Raw genomic sequence first — 17,783 nt, 5'->3', positions numbered from 1 at the left:
AATGGCTCATATTTATGGAGGGAAGAGCTCCAATGAAATGTGCAACAATCCTACATAGCAATGTATCTTCCTGGCATCAAACAAGGATCATAATTTGGAATTTGGTTTTATGAACACAAGTTACGTCCACTTACCTCCCTTTTGTTGATTCATAACATGGCTCGTCATGGGATGTGACTTCAGTCTGCAGAACATTATGAGATCCCCAATTTTCAAGATATCTTTGCCCCTGGAGGTCCCAGGCGGAAGATATTAAGGTCATGTTTCTTATCATAATTTTAACTTTCTATAGCTATGAAACTTGGCATGGAGAGCATCATCCAGCTGGCCGAAATTAATTTAGGACTGATGCTCAAGCCGCACAATTATGAAAAAGAATACATGTTTTTACACTCGTAATCACAATGCTCACAATGTAGCTCCCATAAATATCGGATTGATACAAACCCCAATATTCAACAAGGGCTTACCTGGAGGGGGGGAGACTAAGCAACTTTCTGGTCTTCCCTAGAGCCTCAGGTGGTGAGGTTAGGTGTGTTCCGCAAGTAGCCACCAGGTATCCCTCCAAAGCAGTCCCCGGTTCTGCAGCAGCTGACCCGAACGGCGGCAGGCGAGACGGAAAGTCAGAGCCACAGACAGAACAGGTTTGGATACAGGTGCAGGCAGCACCGCTGGTACAGGCAAAATTAGTACAGGTTCTGATACAGACAAGGTCACAGGTAAGGTGCAGTATAGGATGGCTGATATAGGCAGGACTGGTACAAGTTTTGGTGCTGAAATGGTCACAGATTGGGTACAGGTACAGGACAGATGGTATTGGACCAAAGGCAGGATGGGACCTGGAACACAGGCAGGACGGGACCTGACAACAAACAAGTAGGTAGACACAAAAGCCTAATGTTGCTCAGGCACCTCCCTGAAGGGAAAGGTGCCTTAAATACCCTGAGGCTCCCAGCGATAGGCTGTGGAAGAATTTTGGAGTGCGTGTTGCGTGTTGCCCCCTTAAGAAGCAGGGAGTGTGGGCACACTAAGGGCCATACCAGGAGACTTGCATGGCATGTGCAGGCCTTGGCACACAGATGGAGCAGAGAGCAGAGCTGAAGCAGCAGGCTGGTTGCAAGAGCAGCCAGAACAGGAGGAACACATGCCCGACCACGGAGGTGCCGAGGAGTGAAGACAGAACAGTGCAGGGATGCCTGTGTTACACAACGGCCAACTAGGATCTTCTAATGAACCATTGACCCACTAGGATCCCCTTATGACCCACTAGAATCCTCTAATAAACTACCGGACCACTAGGATCTTCAAATGAACCAACGTTCCACTAAGATCTTTTAATGACCCAACAGCCTACTAGAATCTTCTAATGAAGCACCATCCTACTAGGATCTTATACCGAACCACCGTCCCACTAGGATCTTTTAATAAACCACCGTCCCACTAGGATCTTTTAATGAACCACCGTTCCACTATGATCCTTTAATGAACCACTAGCCCACTAAGATCCAATAATGAACATGGAATCTTAAGTCATCCAGTAGTGGAAAACATATTAAAACCATTGCACAGAAAATAGTACTGCTATAGAAGGATTTATTATGAAATAATTACTAATTAATATTCTCCATGAAGAACCTTGTCTTTTAGTGGAGTTTCACTTTAATATTGTGACAAAGTATTAGGAAACATTATTGAAGTCATGTTTGTTTGCTCCAGTCATGGTCTGGGCAGTATGTATAATGACATAACCTGAGACCAGTCTAATTATCTTTGGTGAAGGATCTATAAACGTTTGATTCTAGTTATGCTTAATATTTTGCAATTTCCTCTGGGTAATCTCCACGGCTTGCAGTCTTTGCAGAAAATCACCATTCCAATATCTACAATGCCCACCCAAAATGACGCACAAAGCTACTATTTCTATGCTGAGTTACTAAACAGGTGTCAGCATTAATTGTATTTCTTGTGTTCTATTCATTAACCAGATGTTAAGCGTGTGTCCCGCCCTGGGGAGACATCTGGCGAGGAGTCTGGGACCAGACGGTCACAACACCTTGAATTTGAATGAATCAACTTTTAGTGCCTCAGGGGTTAAAGACTCTTTCCTATCTGGCTATCCTTTGAAGCCCTAATCTCAGGTGCTGATCTTTTGTGACCACTTCCCTACGCTATAAAAAGTCACGTGTCTTACCATCTGATGCTGGTTATAGAATCTCATTCTATACTGACCACTTTGGAAGGAGTTTTTGTTTAGAAGAAGCTGAGGAGTTGTGACTATTGCAGCTGTGGTGTTTAGCTTCATTGGAAGACCTTGAAGTGTTTCCCTTTTTGTGTCTTTTTTTCCCCTCTGTCTGTCTCCCTTACTTTGTGTTGAAATATTGCAGTGGAGAGACTAGTATTCTCGCCGGCCGTCACACTAGCCAGGGTGAATTCAGGGTAAAATAGGGCCTAGGCAAGTGACGGCGACAGGGAGAAGGATCCGTATAGGGATGTTACAGAGTGTAGGATACAGACTCAGGTGAGTTGCAGGAAGTCTCCCCTCACCCTATCGCCAGGGCCTTCCTTCTACGCCATTACCATCGTTACCCTTGTGTTACGCTGCACACTGACACTCTGCACAACACCAAGGAATCAGGGATTAAAAGTCAGGAAGAGACAGTAAGCGCAAATAGGGTCTTATCCTAAAACACTGTCTGCAAGGGTGCTGTAAGGGTAGACTCACCAGGTGTGGTTGTGAGAGTCACAACCACTGAAATGGCGTAAATACGTCTTCAGCAGAACCCACGTGGAGGTGCAGGTCAAAATTGGAGAGAAAAAGGTTAATAGACTGCGCTGCAGTAGAAAAGAGGATCCATGTAGAAGGAATGATTTTATTAGTCTACGCGTTTCGAAGTCTTATGGCTTCTTCCTCAGGACAAATCATCTATGAGGAAGAAGCCATAAGGCTTTGAAACGCGTAGACAAATAAAATCATTCCTTCTACACGGATCCTCTTTTCTACGGCAGCGCCGTCTATTAACCCTTTTCACTCCAATTTTGAACTGCACCAAGGAATCAGGAGCAGATACAGAACATTTTATTCATGAAGAGCATGGAATTATGGGAAATTCCTAAAATGCTGCAGTTTTGGATGTGGTTTCCCTCACATACACTGGTGTCTATAATTTAATGGACTACGACACATAACAAGCACCACGTCATCCATATATAACTGCAAAAGCAAACCTTTATTTAAAACGCTGTACATAAAGTGAACACTTCAACAATTATAAAGTTATAAAATCTTATAAAAATAAATATTTGCACAATATAAAACTTTTAAATCAACTGTAAAAAAAAAAAAGTGCCATTAAAACCTTGCATCACAAAAATACGCAGTATATTTAAATACGACCTATTACTGTACATGTGCCGTAAAATAGAGCGGAGTTTTATATATATATATAAAATCAAATTGATTATTTCATAGATTTTATTATGAGCTTGACATTACCACCTAAAAGAATGGAAAATAAAAATCAAGATAATTTAAAATAAAAATTCACATCGTTTTTGGCATCCTACACCTACAAAAAGTTTTAATTTGCCTGTCACAAGTTCCGACATCCCCCACCGGCCTGCAGCAGATCTCAAGCTAGAAATTTGCACCCGGCACAATGATACAGGTGGCGTTGTCTAAAAGCCACCCAGGAGCTTGGATAGACAATATCTCCCCCTGCTGGTCAGTATCTGCACACAGTGAAACAAGGCACAGCAAAAAACAGAGGAAGATATCTACTACACTCACATCTGTGTGGTTAATATCAATGTCAATCAGGTAGTTATGCCTGGCACTGACCTCTGTGTGGTTAATGTCAATCAGGTAGTTATGCCTGGCACTGACTTTTGTATGGTTAATATCATTGTCAATCAGATAGTTATGCCTGGCACTAACCTTTGTAGGGTTAATGACAATGCCAGTATGGTAGTTATGCCTGGCACAGACTATTGTGTGGTTAATGTCAATCAGGTAGTTATGCCTGGCACTGACCTCTGTATGGTTAATGTCAATCAGGTAGTTATGCCTGGCACAGACTTTTGTGTGGCTAATATCATTGTCAATCAGGTAGTTATGCCTGGCACAGACCTTTTATGTTGGTTAATGTCAATGTCAATCAGGTAGTTATGCCTGGCACAGACCTTCGTGTGGTTAATTTCAATGTCAATCAGGTAGTTATGCCTGGCACAGACCTCTGTGTTGTTAATGACAATGCCAGTATGGTAGTTATGCCTGGCACAGACCTCTGTGTGGTTAATGATAATGCCAATATGGTAGTTATGCCTGCACAGACCTCTGTGTGGTTAATGATAATGCCAATATGGTAGTTATGCCTGGCACAGGCCTCTGTGTGGTTAATGATAATGCCAGTATGGTAGTTATGCCTGGCACAGGCCTTTGTGTGGTTAATGACAATGCCAGTATGGTAGTTATGACTGGTACAGACCTCTGTGTGGTTAATGACAATGCCAGTATGGTAGTTATGCCTGGCACAGACCTCTGTGTGGTTAATGACAATGCCAGTATGGTAGTTATGCCTGGCACAGACCTCTGTGTGGTTAATGACAATGCCAGTATGGTAGTTATGCCTGGCACAGGCCTTTGTGTGGTTAATGACAATGCCAGTATGGTAGTTATGACTGGTACAGACCTCTTTGTGGTTAATGACAATAAAGTAGGTATGCCTGATATGGACTTATGTGTGGTTAATGACAACATCAATCAGGTAGTTATGCCTGGCACAGACGTCTGCAGAGATCTTCTTGGGCATGTAGGGATATCAGCAAACAGTAAGTGGCACTTTGGGATCTGGGAGGATGTTCCCCTCATTAACCTCTTATCTACACCTTTACAGAATCTTTTTTATGAGCTTGCTCGTAGTTGACCTTGACGCAGAACGTCTCTTCATTTTTGTCTTCGTGGTCGTTGATAAAAATGAGAATCTCCTCCTGTCCGCAGCCCTCGCCAGGCGCAAAGCGTAGCCCGATCGTGTACGTTTCCCCAGCGCTCACCTGCAATAAATGGATATATTTTTTAGGGACATGCAGAGACCAGAAAATGTCAATTATAAGGTTTAAAATTTTTCTTTTATCTTTCATTTTTTACCTTACAGGTTAATTAATTTAATTAATACTTTTAATTTTATATAGTAAAATCACAATCTTCAACAGGCCGGGATTCATATGACAAACTAGATGGCAGCGACGGAGGCCTTTGTTAGGTTCGGCACCTAAATGGTTAAACAGCAGTAATCAGAGCTAGCTCCGGACACTGCTGTAATTAACAGATGGCGGCTGTATAACACAGCTGCACCTGATTTATTACTACAATGTCAGGAAGGGGTTACCCATTGTGATAAAATTAAAAATATACACATTAAATTATACATGTAACTATTAAACTTTTATTAAAAATATCAACTGTTTTCATCACTTTCAGCACCTCACTTTCACATTCACTTTCAGCACAGTGGAAGGTGCTGCCCCTCCCATCTGAGTTGTCATCCAATCAGGTAATCAAACAGAATCATGTGACATCCTCTTTGGTCACCTGATCTGATGGGAGAGGAGAGCAGTTTCCTGTGTGCCAAGATGGAGGACTACACAACCTCCAGCACACAGATATGAAGGCTGAGAGTGATGGAAACGGTTTACATTTTTTAATGAAAGCGCATTAGGCAAATGTATATTGTAATGTGATCTTTCCTTTTACAAACAATTTTTATCAAGCAGTGCAACCCCTTTAAGGCCATAATAAATCCCTAGAATTGATATTAGGGTTACGCTGGGGGCAGCGAAACCTGAAAATAAACAATGTTATTAGAGGATCGTCTCCGGTAAATGATGTGGAGCACTAGGAAGTATCATGTGTAAATGTGACCTCTGTTCTGCCATGTAGACTGATCCCATTACAGTCATCCGCGCTGTATTCTAAATTTAATGAAACATTTAGGGGACGCGTGAACTTGTGGAACTTGTAAACTCCTAATATTATGGCTTTACGACGCGCACTGATTTACGAGGTGCCGGAGACCTTGATTTAACCACTTTCAAAGTCGCTCCGTATTGGAATGGCCGGCTTTACAAGTGACGGCGGCGAGTATGGACGACCCCTTGTACTCCGCAATTAGAACGTCTTAATTAGATGGAGCGGATGGAATATGTAAGCAGCGGAGCACAATGGCGAGAGGGAAGGTCGTCAGCCACGCTCCTGTCGGGTTCACTGCAGCAATATTCATTATTCCCACAGAAATGGCGGACAGGTCACTTTCATTTCCATAATATATGTAGGGATCATTTTCATAATAGGCTATGCCTCTCGTTTTGATAAATGAAGGACAACAAAGGGTTATTCCCATCCTATATAGTGATGGCACATGGCTTTATGGTCAGTGGGATTCCTTCCTCTGGATCAGCGTCCTCCATCCTACGTTTTCCCACATGAGATTAATCTGCTATATCTGAAGATTCATTTTATGCTATCACCCAGCTTTTCTAGGATCCAGAATGGTAGCATATAGTGATATGGCAGCGGGGGTGTGTACGCAAAGCTCCTGGTCCCCAGTGCCAAATCTGGCTCCTCAACTGGTCTACTTATACATGGCAGAGGGATTAGTTTGGGATCCCACAGGCTCCAGGGCTTGGTTGCGCCCCCTACAGATTCACACCTATGTGTGCTCGTGCATAACTAGGCTTTTCTGCCATTTGGGAATTTTTAAAAGATGGGTGACAATCGCTACATTGTTTTTCACCCAAATTTACAAGTACAATCTGTGACTGGGAAAGGACTATGAAACAGAAGCGAACAAGAACATCCTTAAAGGAGTTCTCCACCTTTGGGGGGTGGGCATTTATTTTTCTTATTTAAATGCATGCAACTGGGGCTAAAAATAGTTTTGAAATTGGGTTTCAGTAAAGGGACTTTGTCAGCAAGGTTTTGCTATGTAAAATGAAGACAGCATACTGAAGGGGTTAAGTCATAGAATTCATGGATGACTGTTTTGTCAAGGTCCGATCTGTTGTTTATTTGCTGTTTGTTTAAAGGGAACCTGTCACCAATTTTTTCACTATGAAACCAAAAGTGTCACCTTCTGCAGCTCCTGGGCTGCATTCTATGAAGGTGCACCTTGTGTCCTGACTCCTCTTGCAGACCGCAAATATAACTTTATAAAACCTGACCGTTAGGTATGCTAATGACCTGTGGGGCTCAGATGGGTGTGCTCATTTTCGTCTCCTGTCCCTCCTTGTGGCCTTCTTCGCCATGCTCCTTTCATGATTGACGTGATGACATTGTCGTCATGCACACTGCTCAGCCAAATCTCGCGTTTGTGTAGTCATTCCCCCACCTCGCGCAGGCGCAGTTCACCCTCGCGCGAGCCGGTGCGGTGTTTGCACATGCGCGAGATTATGGTCGGCAATGTGCATGACGTCCCCTGCGTCGTCCTCGTACCCAACTATAATCTCGAGCATACACAAACATCGCACCGGCTCGTGCGAGGGTGAACTGCGCCTGCGCGAGCTGGGGGAATGACTGCATAAACGTGAGATTTGGCCGAGCAGCGTACATGATGACAACAAAATCACATGAAAGGAGGATGGTGAAGAAGGCCACAAAGAGGGACAGTAGATGAAAATGAGCATACCCATCTGAGCCCCACAGGTCATTAGCATACCTAACGGTCAGGTTTTATAAAGTTATATTCGGGATCTGCAAGGGGAGTCAGGACACAAGGTGCACATTCATAGAATGCAGCCCAGGAGCTGCAGAAGGTGACACTTGGTTTAATAGTGAAAAAAATGGTGATAAGTTCCCTTTAAGCAACAGGACCCTTATCATTATTCGGACTATAATGTCACGCGAACGGCAGTCCGGCACACCCCCTCCTCTGATTGACACCTCACTATCAATGTACAATCTCTATACACAGCCTGGTGTGGGCGGTGACAGTTCTCAGCTCTGCTACATTGCTAAATTTAAAAATTCTGATTGTATCAGAACGGCTGCACCCAGTAATCTAAGTGACACATCGTTGGATTCAGGATCTCTGCCCCTACGTTATGCTGCTCTCAGATGAGTTAGCACAAACCTGCTGACATATTCTCTTTAAACATTTTGCACCATTTGCCTTAATGAAACCCAATTTAAAAAATAATGTTTAGCCCCAATTGCATGCAAGTAAAAAAAAAAAAATCCCCCCCAAAATGTACGACCCCTTTAAAGTATCATCAGGAAGAAGAAGACAGGAAGACCATTACCTCAAATGTGTTCTCCTTGAACTGCAGAAGGTCGGCCCTGTTGGTGTGCAGCGAGTACCTCTTCTTGGTCTGATACGGGTTAGTGTAGGTGATCCTTTTGTTACACCCCTTCTCTCCGGTAGAGATTGTTATTTCGAAAGCCTAAAAAGTAAGAATCATACAGTAAATATCTTACCCGCTTATCTTTGAGTGCAAATTTACTTTGCACTATTCCATTGCCATATTACGTATACAGGAAATCTATGTGTCTCCATGGCAACAGACTACAAACAAGCAATATGTAGTCTGATCCTGTCGCTATCAGTGACTATTTTCCATCTGCTCTTGGTTTGTGGAGGGGCGGAGGGATTAAACCCAGAATAATTCAGAATTGCAGGCCTCTAAGCTGAAATCTCCCAGCATTCCTAGTTGACCCCTGTCTGCCATGAGCTTGCCCTTTTGATTTGCACTCTGGGGACCGGAGTTTTTATACCAGGTCTTGTACAGATATCCTCCATTATGTAAGTGATCCTGCAGCATTATACCTTCTTGTTGACTGTTTCCAAGAAAAGTAAGCTGGATTGTGACTAATATGGGGTAACCGTGGTGTAAGCTGAATGTGATGTGAGACTATTTGGTGTCACACAATCTATCTCAAGTTATCCATTACCAAAAGGCATCAAGGGATCATTTTTAAATACATATTGGGGAGAAATATATTTAAAGGGAGTGCCCACATTGGCTATAAACTGTCTTTATTGTGCCAATACATCTAAGAATGGGAAATTATGCAGTCTTGGATACTGACTTGATAAATATTTGTGGACTACAGCGTCGACGCAGGTCAATATGTCGCCATGGTAACAGACTACAAATACATACTATGTAGTCTGATCCCAGCACTACTTTCATCCTTCTGTCTTCTACTTTTTACTAACCTAATAATTATAGAATAGCAACAAGTAAGGGCCAATAGGAAAGATGTGAGACTACAGAATTAGACTACACAGGATTTGTTTGTAGTCTGTTACTATGGTGATGCATCAGTCTGCACAGGAGCTGCAGACACAAAATGACAAAATGTCAAAAAAGATGATCCATTTGCGTAATTTTGCATAGATGGGAGTGAGAAATAAAATGATAGTGTATGTCGAGCTGTAGATTGATTGACTTGAAGCCCAGGATAATGCGGCCGAGCACAACACTATGCCGAGTTCTCGGAAAGTCTGAGCCGTGCTTACACTGGTTAAGACGTTTCCTCCAGGATACCTTGGCATCTTATTCAGCTTGCACGGCAATTTTATAAAGAAATTACATGAGAGCTTTAATATTTTCAGATTGTAATGTTTCATTTCTGCTCCCCCAGGATCTGCCGCTCGACACACTAACTCAAATTGTTTTAACAATGAACAGCCCAGCAAAATTATACATGTCAGCTTGTAATAATCCCTTTCTGGGAGAATGCTCCAGTCATTTATCATAATGCAAGATAATAGCTGGAAAGTTAAAGGAGAAAAACAGCGAGAAGATACGTAACATCACTATACAGCCAGCGGATTCTTCAAGGGCTTTCATACTAATGCGGGGGGCTGTGAAACTACAAAATTAAAGTCCCTGTCTAGTATCAAGTGGATGGTCATTATGGCCCCCATGGGAAACATGAATCACTTATGGGGGCTAAGTAATGTCTGTAGGACAGACATCCCTGCATGGCCCTGCCTATCCCCTCCAGCAGGGACATCAACTCACTCAATGCCGTGGCCGGCCCGCGCGCACCTTTGCTTCCCTGCGGCTCTCAATGTGCTCTCCTCCTGATCACAGGCCCGTGTGTGCCACATGGGTCTGCCAAGAGTGCGCTTAGGAGACACACAGGCTCTCCTCCTAAAGGGCCAGAGCACTAATAGTCTAAAGTCCGTATCAGCCTATAGCTAAGAGGCACTAGGTATTTAAGGCATCCTCACACTAGGGAAGGTGACTAAGCAACTTAGTCAGTTAGTTTGTGTCTTGCAAGTTGTCAGGTCCTGTTGATCCCGTGCCTGTTACCTGCACCGGTGACCGCCTTTCAATACCTGTCTGTACCGGTCATACCCTCCTTGCCTGCCTGCCTCAGCAGTCCAGTCTGCATCACTCATCCCGCCTGCAACAAAGACTCTATCTGTTCGTACCCGAGCCCGTCCCTGCCCTGTGCGTCAGCTGCCACAGTACCAGGCACTGCCCTGGGAGTGACACCTGGCGTCTATCTTTAGCCAAACCCATCTTCACCATCTTCGGCTCTGACGAACACCCGGTAGGCACTTATTTAAGATCCTCCCACAACAGGATAAGTCCTGGCCCTCCATGTGGTCCAGTGGTTCCTCTCCCGCTCGCCGCCTCAACACGGTGAGTGTTATAATGTCCTTCTTGTCTGTTTCCCTGCGGCCCATCCTCTAGTTCACAGCTTTACAGAAGGTGGGCCGAGACTGGTAAGTGATGTCCCCAGCTGTGCCCGCCAGCTCTGCTCATATGGATGCTGTGCTTGCACCAACTACAGATATATATAGCACAATCTGCGTCATTACTGGAAGGAAACAGAAAGGGACTATACGAGGCTGATGACTGGCATAGACCCACAGGAACGGGAAGGGGGAACCTGTCAAACTTTTACCACCCCCCAAAAAAAAAATCATTAATAGAATTGTGTACCCCTTTATAAGATAAGCAAGTCTCTTTTTAAGATATCACACTTTGGGTATCCAAAGCAGTTGTTCTACACCAAATACTCTCTGGGGGATTTTAAAACAATTTTTCAGGTTTAAATACAAATTACAGTCATATGAAAAAGTGTGGGCACCCCTAAGGCTATGTGCCCACGCTGCGGAAAATGTGCGGATTTTGCCGCGGATTTCTAGCGGAAAAGCCGCGGATTTCTGCAGCTCAGGCACTTCCCAGCCATTTCTATGGCATTTTGGAAATGCTGTGCCCACGCTGCGGATTTTTCCGCAGCGGATTTCGTGCGGATTTTGTCAATTATTGTTGCGGATTTTCATCCGGATTTTGGCTTTAAAATTGGGAAAAAAAAAAAATCTGCACCAAAATCCGCATCAAATCCGCGGCAAATCCGCACCTTTGAAAAGGTGCGGATTTTGCGGGGAAAGCTGCGGATTTTGATGCAGAAAGATCCGCAGCTACATTCTCCCGTGGACACATAGCCTTAGGCTATGTGCCCACGCTGCGGAAAATGCGCTGATTTTGCCGCGGATTTCTCGCAGAAAAGCCGCGGATTTTCTGAAATCTGCAGCACAGCTACTCCCCAGCCATTTCTCTGGCATTTGGGAAATGCTGTGCCCACGCTGCGGATTTTTCCGCAGCGGAAATCGTGCGGATTTTCGTGCGGAAAAATCTGCAGCATGTCAATTATTGTTGCGGATTTTCGTGCAGATTTTGCCTATTCAATTGAATTTAAAAAAAAAAAAAATCGCAAAATCCGCGTCAAATCCGCATCAAATCCACGTCAAATCTGCACAAAATCCGCACCTATGAAAAGGTGCGAATTCCGGGGGAAAGCTGCGGATTTTGATGCAGAAAAATCCGCAGATACAGAGTCCCGTGGGCACATAGCCTTAATGTTAACCTTTTTTCTTTATAACAATTTGGGTTTTTGCAACAGCTATTTCAGTTTCATATATCTAATAACTGATGGACTGAGTAATATTTCTGGATTGAAATGAGGTTTATTGTACTAACAGAAAATGTGCAATCCGCATTTAAACAAAATTTGACTGGTGCAAAAGTATGGGCACCTCAACATAAAAGTGACATTAATATTTTGTAGATCCTCCTTTTGCAAAAATAACAGCCTCTAGTCGCTTCCTGTAGCTTTTAATGAGTTCCTGGATCCTGGATGAAGGTATATTTGACCATTCCTGTTTACAAAACAATTCCAGTTCAGTTAAGTTTGATGGTCGCCGAGCTTCAAATCATCCCACAGATTTTCAATGATATTCAGGTCTGGGGACTGGGATGGCCATTCCAGAACATTGTAATTGTTCCTCTGCATGAATGCCTGAGTAGATTTGGAGCGGTGTTTTGGATCATTGTCTTGCTGAAATATCCATCTCCTGCGTAACTTCAACTTCGTCACTGATTCTTGCACATTATTGTCAAGAATCTGCTGATACTGAGTTGAATCCATGCGACCCTCAACTTTAACAAGATTCCCGGTGCCGGCATTGGCCACACAGCCCCAAAGCATGATGGAGCCTCCACCAAATTTTACTGTGGGTAGCAAGTGCTTTTCTTAGAATGCCGTGTTTTTTGCCTCCATGCATAACGCCTTTTTGTATGACCAAACAACTCAATCTTTGTTTCATCAGTCCACAGGACCTTCTTCCAAAATGTAACTGGCTTGTCCAAATGTGCTTCTGCATACCTCAAGCGACTCTCTTTGTGGCGTGCTTGCAGAAACGGCTTCTTTCGCATCACTCTGTCATACAGCTTCTCCTTGTGCAACATGCGCTGTATTGTTGACCGATGCACATTGACACCATCTGCAGCAAGATGATGCTGCAGGTCTTTGGAGGTGGTCTGTGGATTGTCCTTGACTGTTCTCACCATTCTTCTTCACTGCCTTTCTGATATTTTTCTTGGCCTGCCACTTCTGGGCTTAACAAGAACTGTGCCTGTGTTCTTCCATTTCCTTACTATGTTCCTCACAGTGGAAACTGACAGTTTAAATCTCTGAGACAACTTTTTGTATCCTTCCCCTGAACAACTATGCTGAATAATCTTTGTTTTCAGATCATTTGAGAGTTGTTTTGAGGAGCTCATGATGCCACTCTTCATAGGAGATTCAAATAGGAGAACAACTTGCAAGTGGCCACCTTAAATACCTTTTCTCATGATTGTATACACCTGCCTATGAAGTTCAAAGCTCAATGAGGTTACAAAACCAATTTAGTGCTTTACTAAGTCAGTAAAAAGTAGTTAGGCGTGTTCAAATCAAGAAATTGATAAGGGTGCCCATACTTTTGTACCGGTCAAATTTTGTTTAAATGCGGATTGCACATTTTCTGTTAGTACAATAAACCTCATTTCAATCCAGAAATATTACTCAGTCCATCAGTTATTAGATATATGAAACTGAAATAGCTGTTGCAAAAACCCAAATTGTTATAAAGAAAAAAGGTTAACATTAATAGGGGTGCCCAAACTTTTTCATATGACTGTAAATGCTTAATTAAAAATAAAAAAATAATAAAGCTTAATTCCTTTAAAGGGAACTCGTCAGAAACTTTTATCTTACCCCAAACCATTAATATGATTGTGTAGCCCTTTAAGATAAGCTAGTCAATAATCCAGTTTTGCAGTTGTGTTAGAAAGTGCATTGGGACATGACGATGCACTTACAGCTTCTCAGCCTCACGCTGTATTTTCTACTTGGCAGCACCCTCCTGTGGCAGAGTGACGGGTTATTTCTTCTAGTACATGGTCACTGACATGTCAATCAGCCACAAGAGGGTGTTGCTAGGTAGGAAACACAGCGTGGGGCTGAGAAGCTGTAAGTGCATCGTCATGTCCCAATGCACTTTCTAACACAACTTCAAAACTGGATTACTAAACATCCTCAAAATACGATTTCATGGCTCTGGGGTAATAAAGGGATAGATTTAATAATCTTTTAAAGGGCTACATACTCATGTAAATAATTCGAGTAGGAGTAAAGTTTTCAGTTTCCCTTTAAAGGGGTTGTTCACCTGATACAGGAGCATGTGACTAGACCTGTCCATCCAAATCCTCGAATTGCTAAGACAACTTTCCCACGGTCTTGACGCATTCCTTTGTATCAACTATGTTGAGAACAGGTTGAAGTTCGATGATACTTATGTAGCAGTAAGTCTCATAAAATCATGTCCCCAGGACATGTCCCCAGCAACAATAAACCTAATGTGGACATTCCCTTTAAGGTATTTTTATTGTAAAATCCAATGAAAGGAACCCTTTAAATATTCTGGACAGGAACATAAAGTCAGAGAATGGCATAAAATCCGAAGAGGAAGAAGTGAAGAAGTTTAGGTAAACAACTTCTGAAACTTTGTAGCACAATCTAGCACAATCCATAGGAGGGTAATAAAGACGGAATTAAATCTTCATGATGGATGGAGCTCGGGTGATTTATTTCAGGCTGGAGATAGGTCACAGATGCATTATAACTTCATAGACAATTATGTGCCAGTAAATTAGAAATGCCGCTCTGCTGCCAAGCGGCCATGTACGTCCTCTTATACTTAATTGTGAAGGGGTTATATTATCAGTGCAGTTCACTTGTTAAAAAAGAGAACACTTTAAGTTGTGATACCTCGTTTTTATTTAGGCCATATTGGCTCCAATGTGCCTGACATCATTATAGGATCAGAATAGTATAATGTAGGGCCAGAGATCCTGATTCCAGCCGTATGTCATTTATTGGGCTGCTCAGTGTAGTTTTGTAAAACCACACTTTAATCAGCATGAGATTATCATTACAGAACTACTTGTCCTGCTGCCAGGTAGTCCAACATATTCATGATCGCTAGATCTGCAGCAGAAAAACCATTGATTTTATAAAAATGACAGCAAACAGCTCAGTAAGTGACACATCACTGGAATCAGGGTCTCTGTCTCTACATTATGCTGCTCTCAGATGGGGGAGACAAAACCTGGTGACAGACTCCCTTTAAAGAAACCCTTCAGGGGTAGCAGATACACCGTGCTATGCTTAGTCTCTGGTCAGCAGGGATTCTCTCTCTGGTGTCCCTATGGTGTCTGTCCTCTAAGGCCCTTCACTAGGCATACCACAGTGTTTGATAGGAAGGAAAAAGACACCTAACCCTCCAATAAGGACAATTCAGTGTGAAAACCACTAAGGCTTTGTGCGCACTAGAGCTTTTTAACCGCGGATTTACCCGCGGATTTGCTGCGGAAATTTCTTGAGAAATGTCTGCAATCTTTGTGCAGACCTTTCCCAGCAAATTCTATGGTAAAAAAAAAAAGCTGTGCGCACTGGTGCGGATTTTTCTCAAGAAATTTCCTTGAGAAGAATTTCTCGAGAAACTTTCTTGAGAAAATGAACATGTCCATTATTTCCGCAGGTACCCTGCGGATTTCGGCAGTACAGCCTGCAAAAATCCGCAGGGAACCACCCACGGCCAAATCGCGGCAATTCCGCGGCTAATCCACGGCAAATCCGCGTCAAATCCGCATGCGGATTTGGTGCGGATTTTTTCCGGAGGTCTGGAAATCTTTCACTCCCAGAAGTTTCTCAAGAAATTTTCTTGAGAAACTGCACATTTCTAGTGCGCACATAGCCTAAAATTCACATAGGAACCCTGGTAGTCCTTGTTTGGTCAGGGTGTGGTGCAGGGAGTGTTGAAAAAAATTTCAGGCTGGTATCTGGGTCAGAATTATTAGAGAAGGTCGATGAGGACTGGGCTCCAGCACCAATGAAAAAAAGTTGAATCATAACGTTCACTGTTCATTTAAAAACATGGAGATAAAAACAGAAGGATAAAAAAGATTAAGGATCTCTAAGCTCACGCGTTTCGGATTAACAACCATTACTCATACAGCTATAACAGCTGTAAACCCGAAACACGTAACTTATGTTTGAAAACAGAAGGATCAAAAAAGATTAAAGGCTTACGTGTTTCGGCTAACAACTCCTCCTACAGCTATGAATAAGAAACGTAAATCCGAAACGCGTAATGTTTTAAAACAGAAGGATCAAAAAAGATTAAGGATCTATAAGCTTATGCGTTTCGGATTAACAACCCTTACGTACAGCTATGAATAAGAGTTGTAAACCTGAAACGCGTAATGTTTGAAACCAGAAGTATCAAAAAAGATTACGGATCTATAAGCTTACGCATTTCCGATGAATCAATCTTATTCAAAGCTGTATCTGAAACGCGTAAGCTTATAGCGCCTTAATCTTTTTTGATTCTTCTGTTTTTTTCTCACCATGTTTTTAAGTTATGTATTGGTGTTGGAGGCCAGTTGTCCCCGACCTTCTCTTCCATAGTGTTTGTTATGCCGGTGTGTTCTTTCAAGTTTACCAACTACAGCAAGTCTCACTTTTGTGCCTGATTTTACAGACTTTCGATTAAAATAAGGCACATTTTGATCTAAATTTGGCTTGATTTACTAAATAGCAATGCAAATCAATAGGGGTCCAAGCAATCCCATGAATGTTACATCCATCGGAAAGCGACTCGACACATCCAGCTGTCACATCACACAATTCGAGTTGGGTTACTTGTATCCGGCAAGGATCCAGCAATGGAAATAGTGCATTAGCTTTAGACTTGACATCCCCCATAGATATGAATGGATAGATATTTCAATTCCAGTTGGAGGGAGAGGAATAAAGGATTAGGCATGAAGAAGTCCTAAGTGACCAATGATTACACTTTGAGCCAACCCAAATAAAAATGGGAAATTCGCGCTTCTCCCACACACATCAGACCCCACTAAAAGTCATAAAACAATACAATGACAGATATGGATGGCACGGTGGCTCAGTGGTTAGCACTGTAGTCTTGCAGCGCTGGGGTCCCGGGTTCTAGTCCCATTCAGGACAACATCTGCAAGGAGTTTGTATGTTCTCCCTGTGTTTGCGTGGGTTTCCTGCGGGTACTCCGATTTCCTCCCACACTCCAAAGACATACTGATAGGGAATTTAGATTGTGAGCCCCAATGGGGACAGTGCTGCCAATGTATGTAAAGCGCTGTGGAATTAATAGTGCTATATAAATGAAGAAATATTATTATATTATTACTAATGTATGGGAGCTGAAAGCGATTTGTGATCCTGATGTAGCACCTGCTCATCAGTGACCCCTCTTATAATGAAGCCCCCATAGGCTGACATGACCCTTTCTTTAGGGCCTTCAGACATCCGAGATCAGCGGTCCGATCTTGGATCACAATGCACAGACTGAGCGTACGACTCCCATACCGAGCATGACAGCCTCATTGAAATATATAAAGCGGTCATCCTCAGGTCAGGAGATGAGTGGTCAGTCCGTGCATTGTGATCGGAGCGAAGATCATGGACATCTGAAAGAGCCCTCAAGTGGGTTCTCCGTGGGTAATAATATTAATTATTTTGATCAAATTCTCAAAATGGGTTAAAAAACAATAAAGGAAGCAATTTGAAATGCGCTGTCCGGATCCGCACTCGTGGATTACAGTAACGGTATAGGACCCTGTTCACATTACTGAGTCCTACACGCAACCAGGTTCCATTTAAGTTGCTCAGCTCTGCTGGACGTCAGCTGAGTTGATTCCACTGCTCCCAGCCTTGCAGGAATTAATCCTTTTGGAGCAGTGTATGGCTCTTCTGAGAGTCAGGTTGCTGATTACCATCCATAGCTGGTCTCTCCCTATTTAAAGCTTAGGAGTTTGTAAGGAGATCTTAAAAAAAAAAACTAGTCATGCTCTTGTGAAACTCGTGTCCTAGGCAATCCTCTTTTAGTGACCTGTGATCTGCTGCTTGT

General features: G+C 42.9%; 1 protein-coding gene across 1 annotated transcript in view; it reads right to left on the bottom strand.

The window, feature by feature from the left end:
- Nucleotides 1–3,244: 3,244 nt before the first annotated feature.
- NPHP4 (nephrocystin 4) overlaps nucleotides 3,245–17,783 on the bottom strand; it is a 355,418-nt gene continuing 340,879 nt past the window's right edge. Inside the window, exons 29-30 of the mRNA XM_075328429.1 lie at nucleotides 8,293–8,433; nucleotides 3,245–5,049 (exon numbers count right to left, since the gene is read on the bottom strand). Coding sequence (XP_075184544.1) covers nucleotides 4,879–5,049; nucleotides 8,293–8,433 — 312 coding nt within the window. The 3' untranslated portion in view covers nucleotides 3,245–4,878. The remainder of the gene's footprint in view (nucleotides 5,050–8,292; nucleotides 8,434–17,783) is intronic.

Source organism: Anomaloglossus baeobatrachus, chromosome 11 (assembly GCF_048569485.1).
Source record: "Anomaloglossus baeobatrachus isolate aAnoBae1 chromosome 11, aAnoBae1.hap1, whole genome shotgun sequence".
In the NCBI taxonomy this organism is placed as follows: Eukaryota; Metazoa; Chordata; class Amphibia; order Anura; family Aromobatidae; genus Anomaloglossus; species Anomaloglossus baeobatrachus.
Note: the sequence above shows the minus strand (reverse complement) of the source record. Positions and strands in the feature narration are given on the sequence as shown.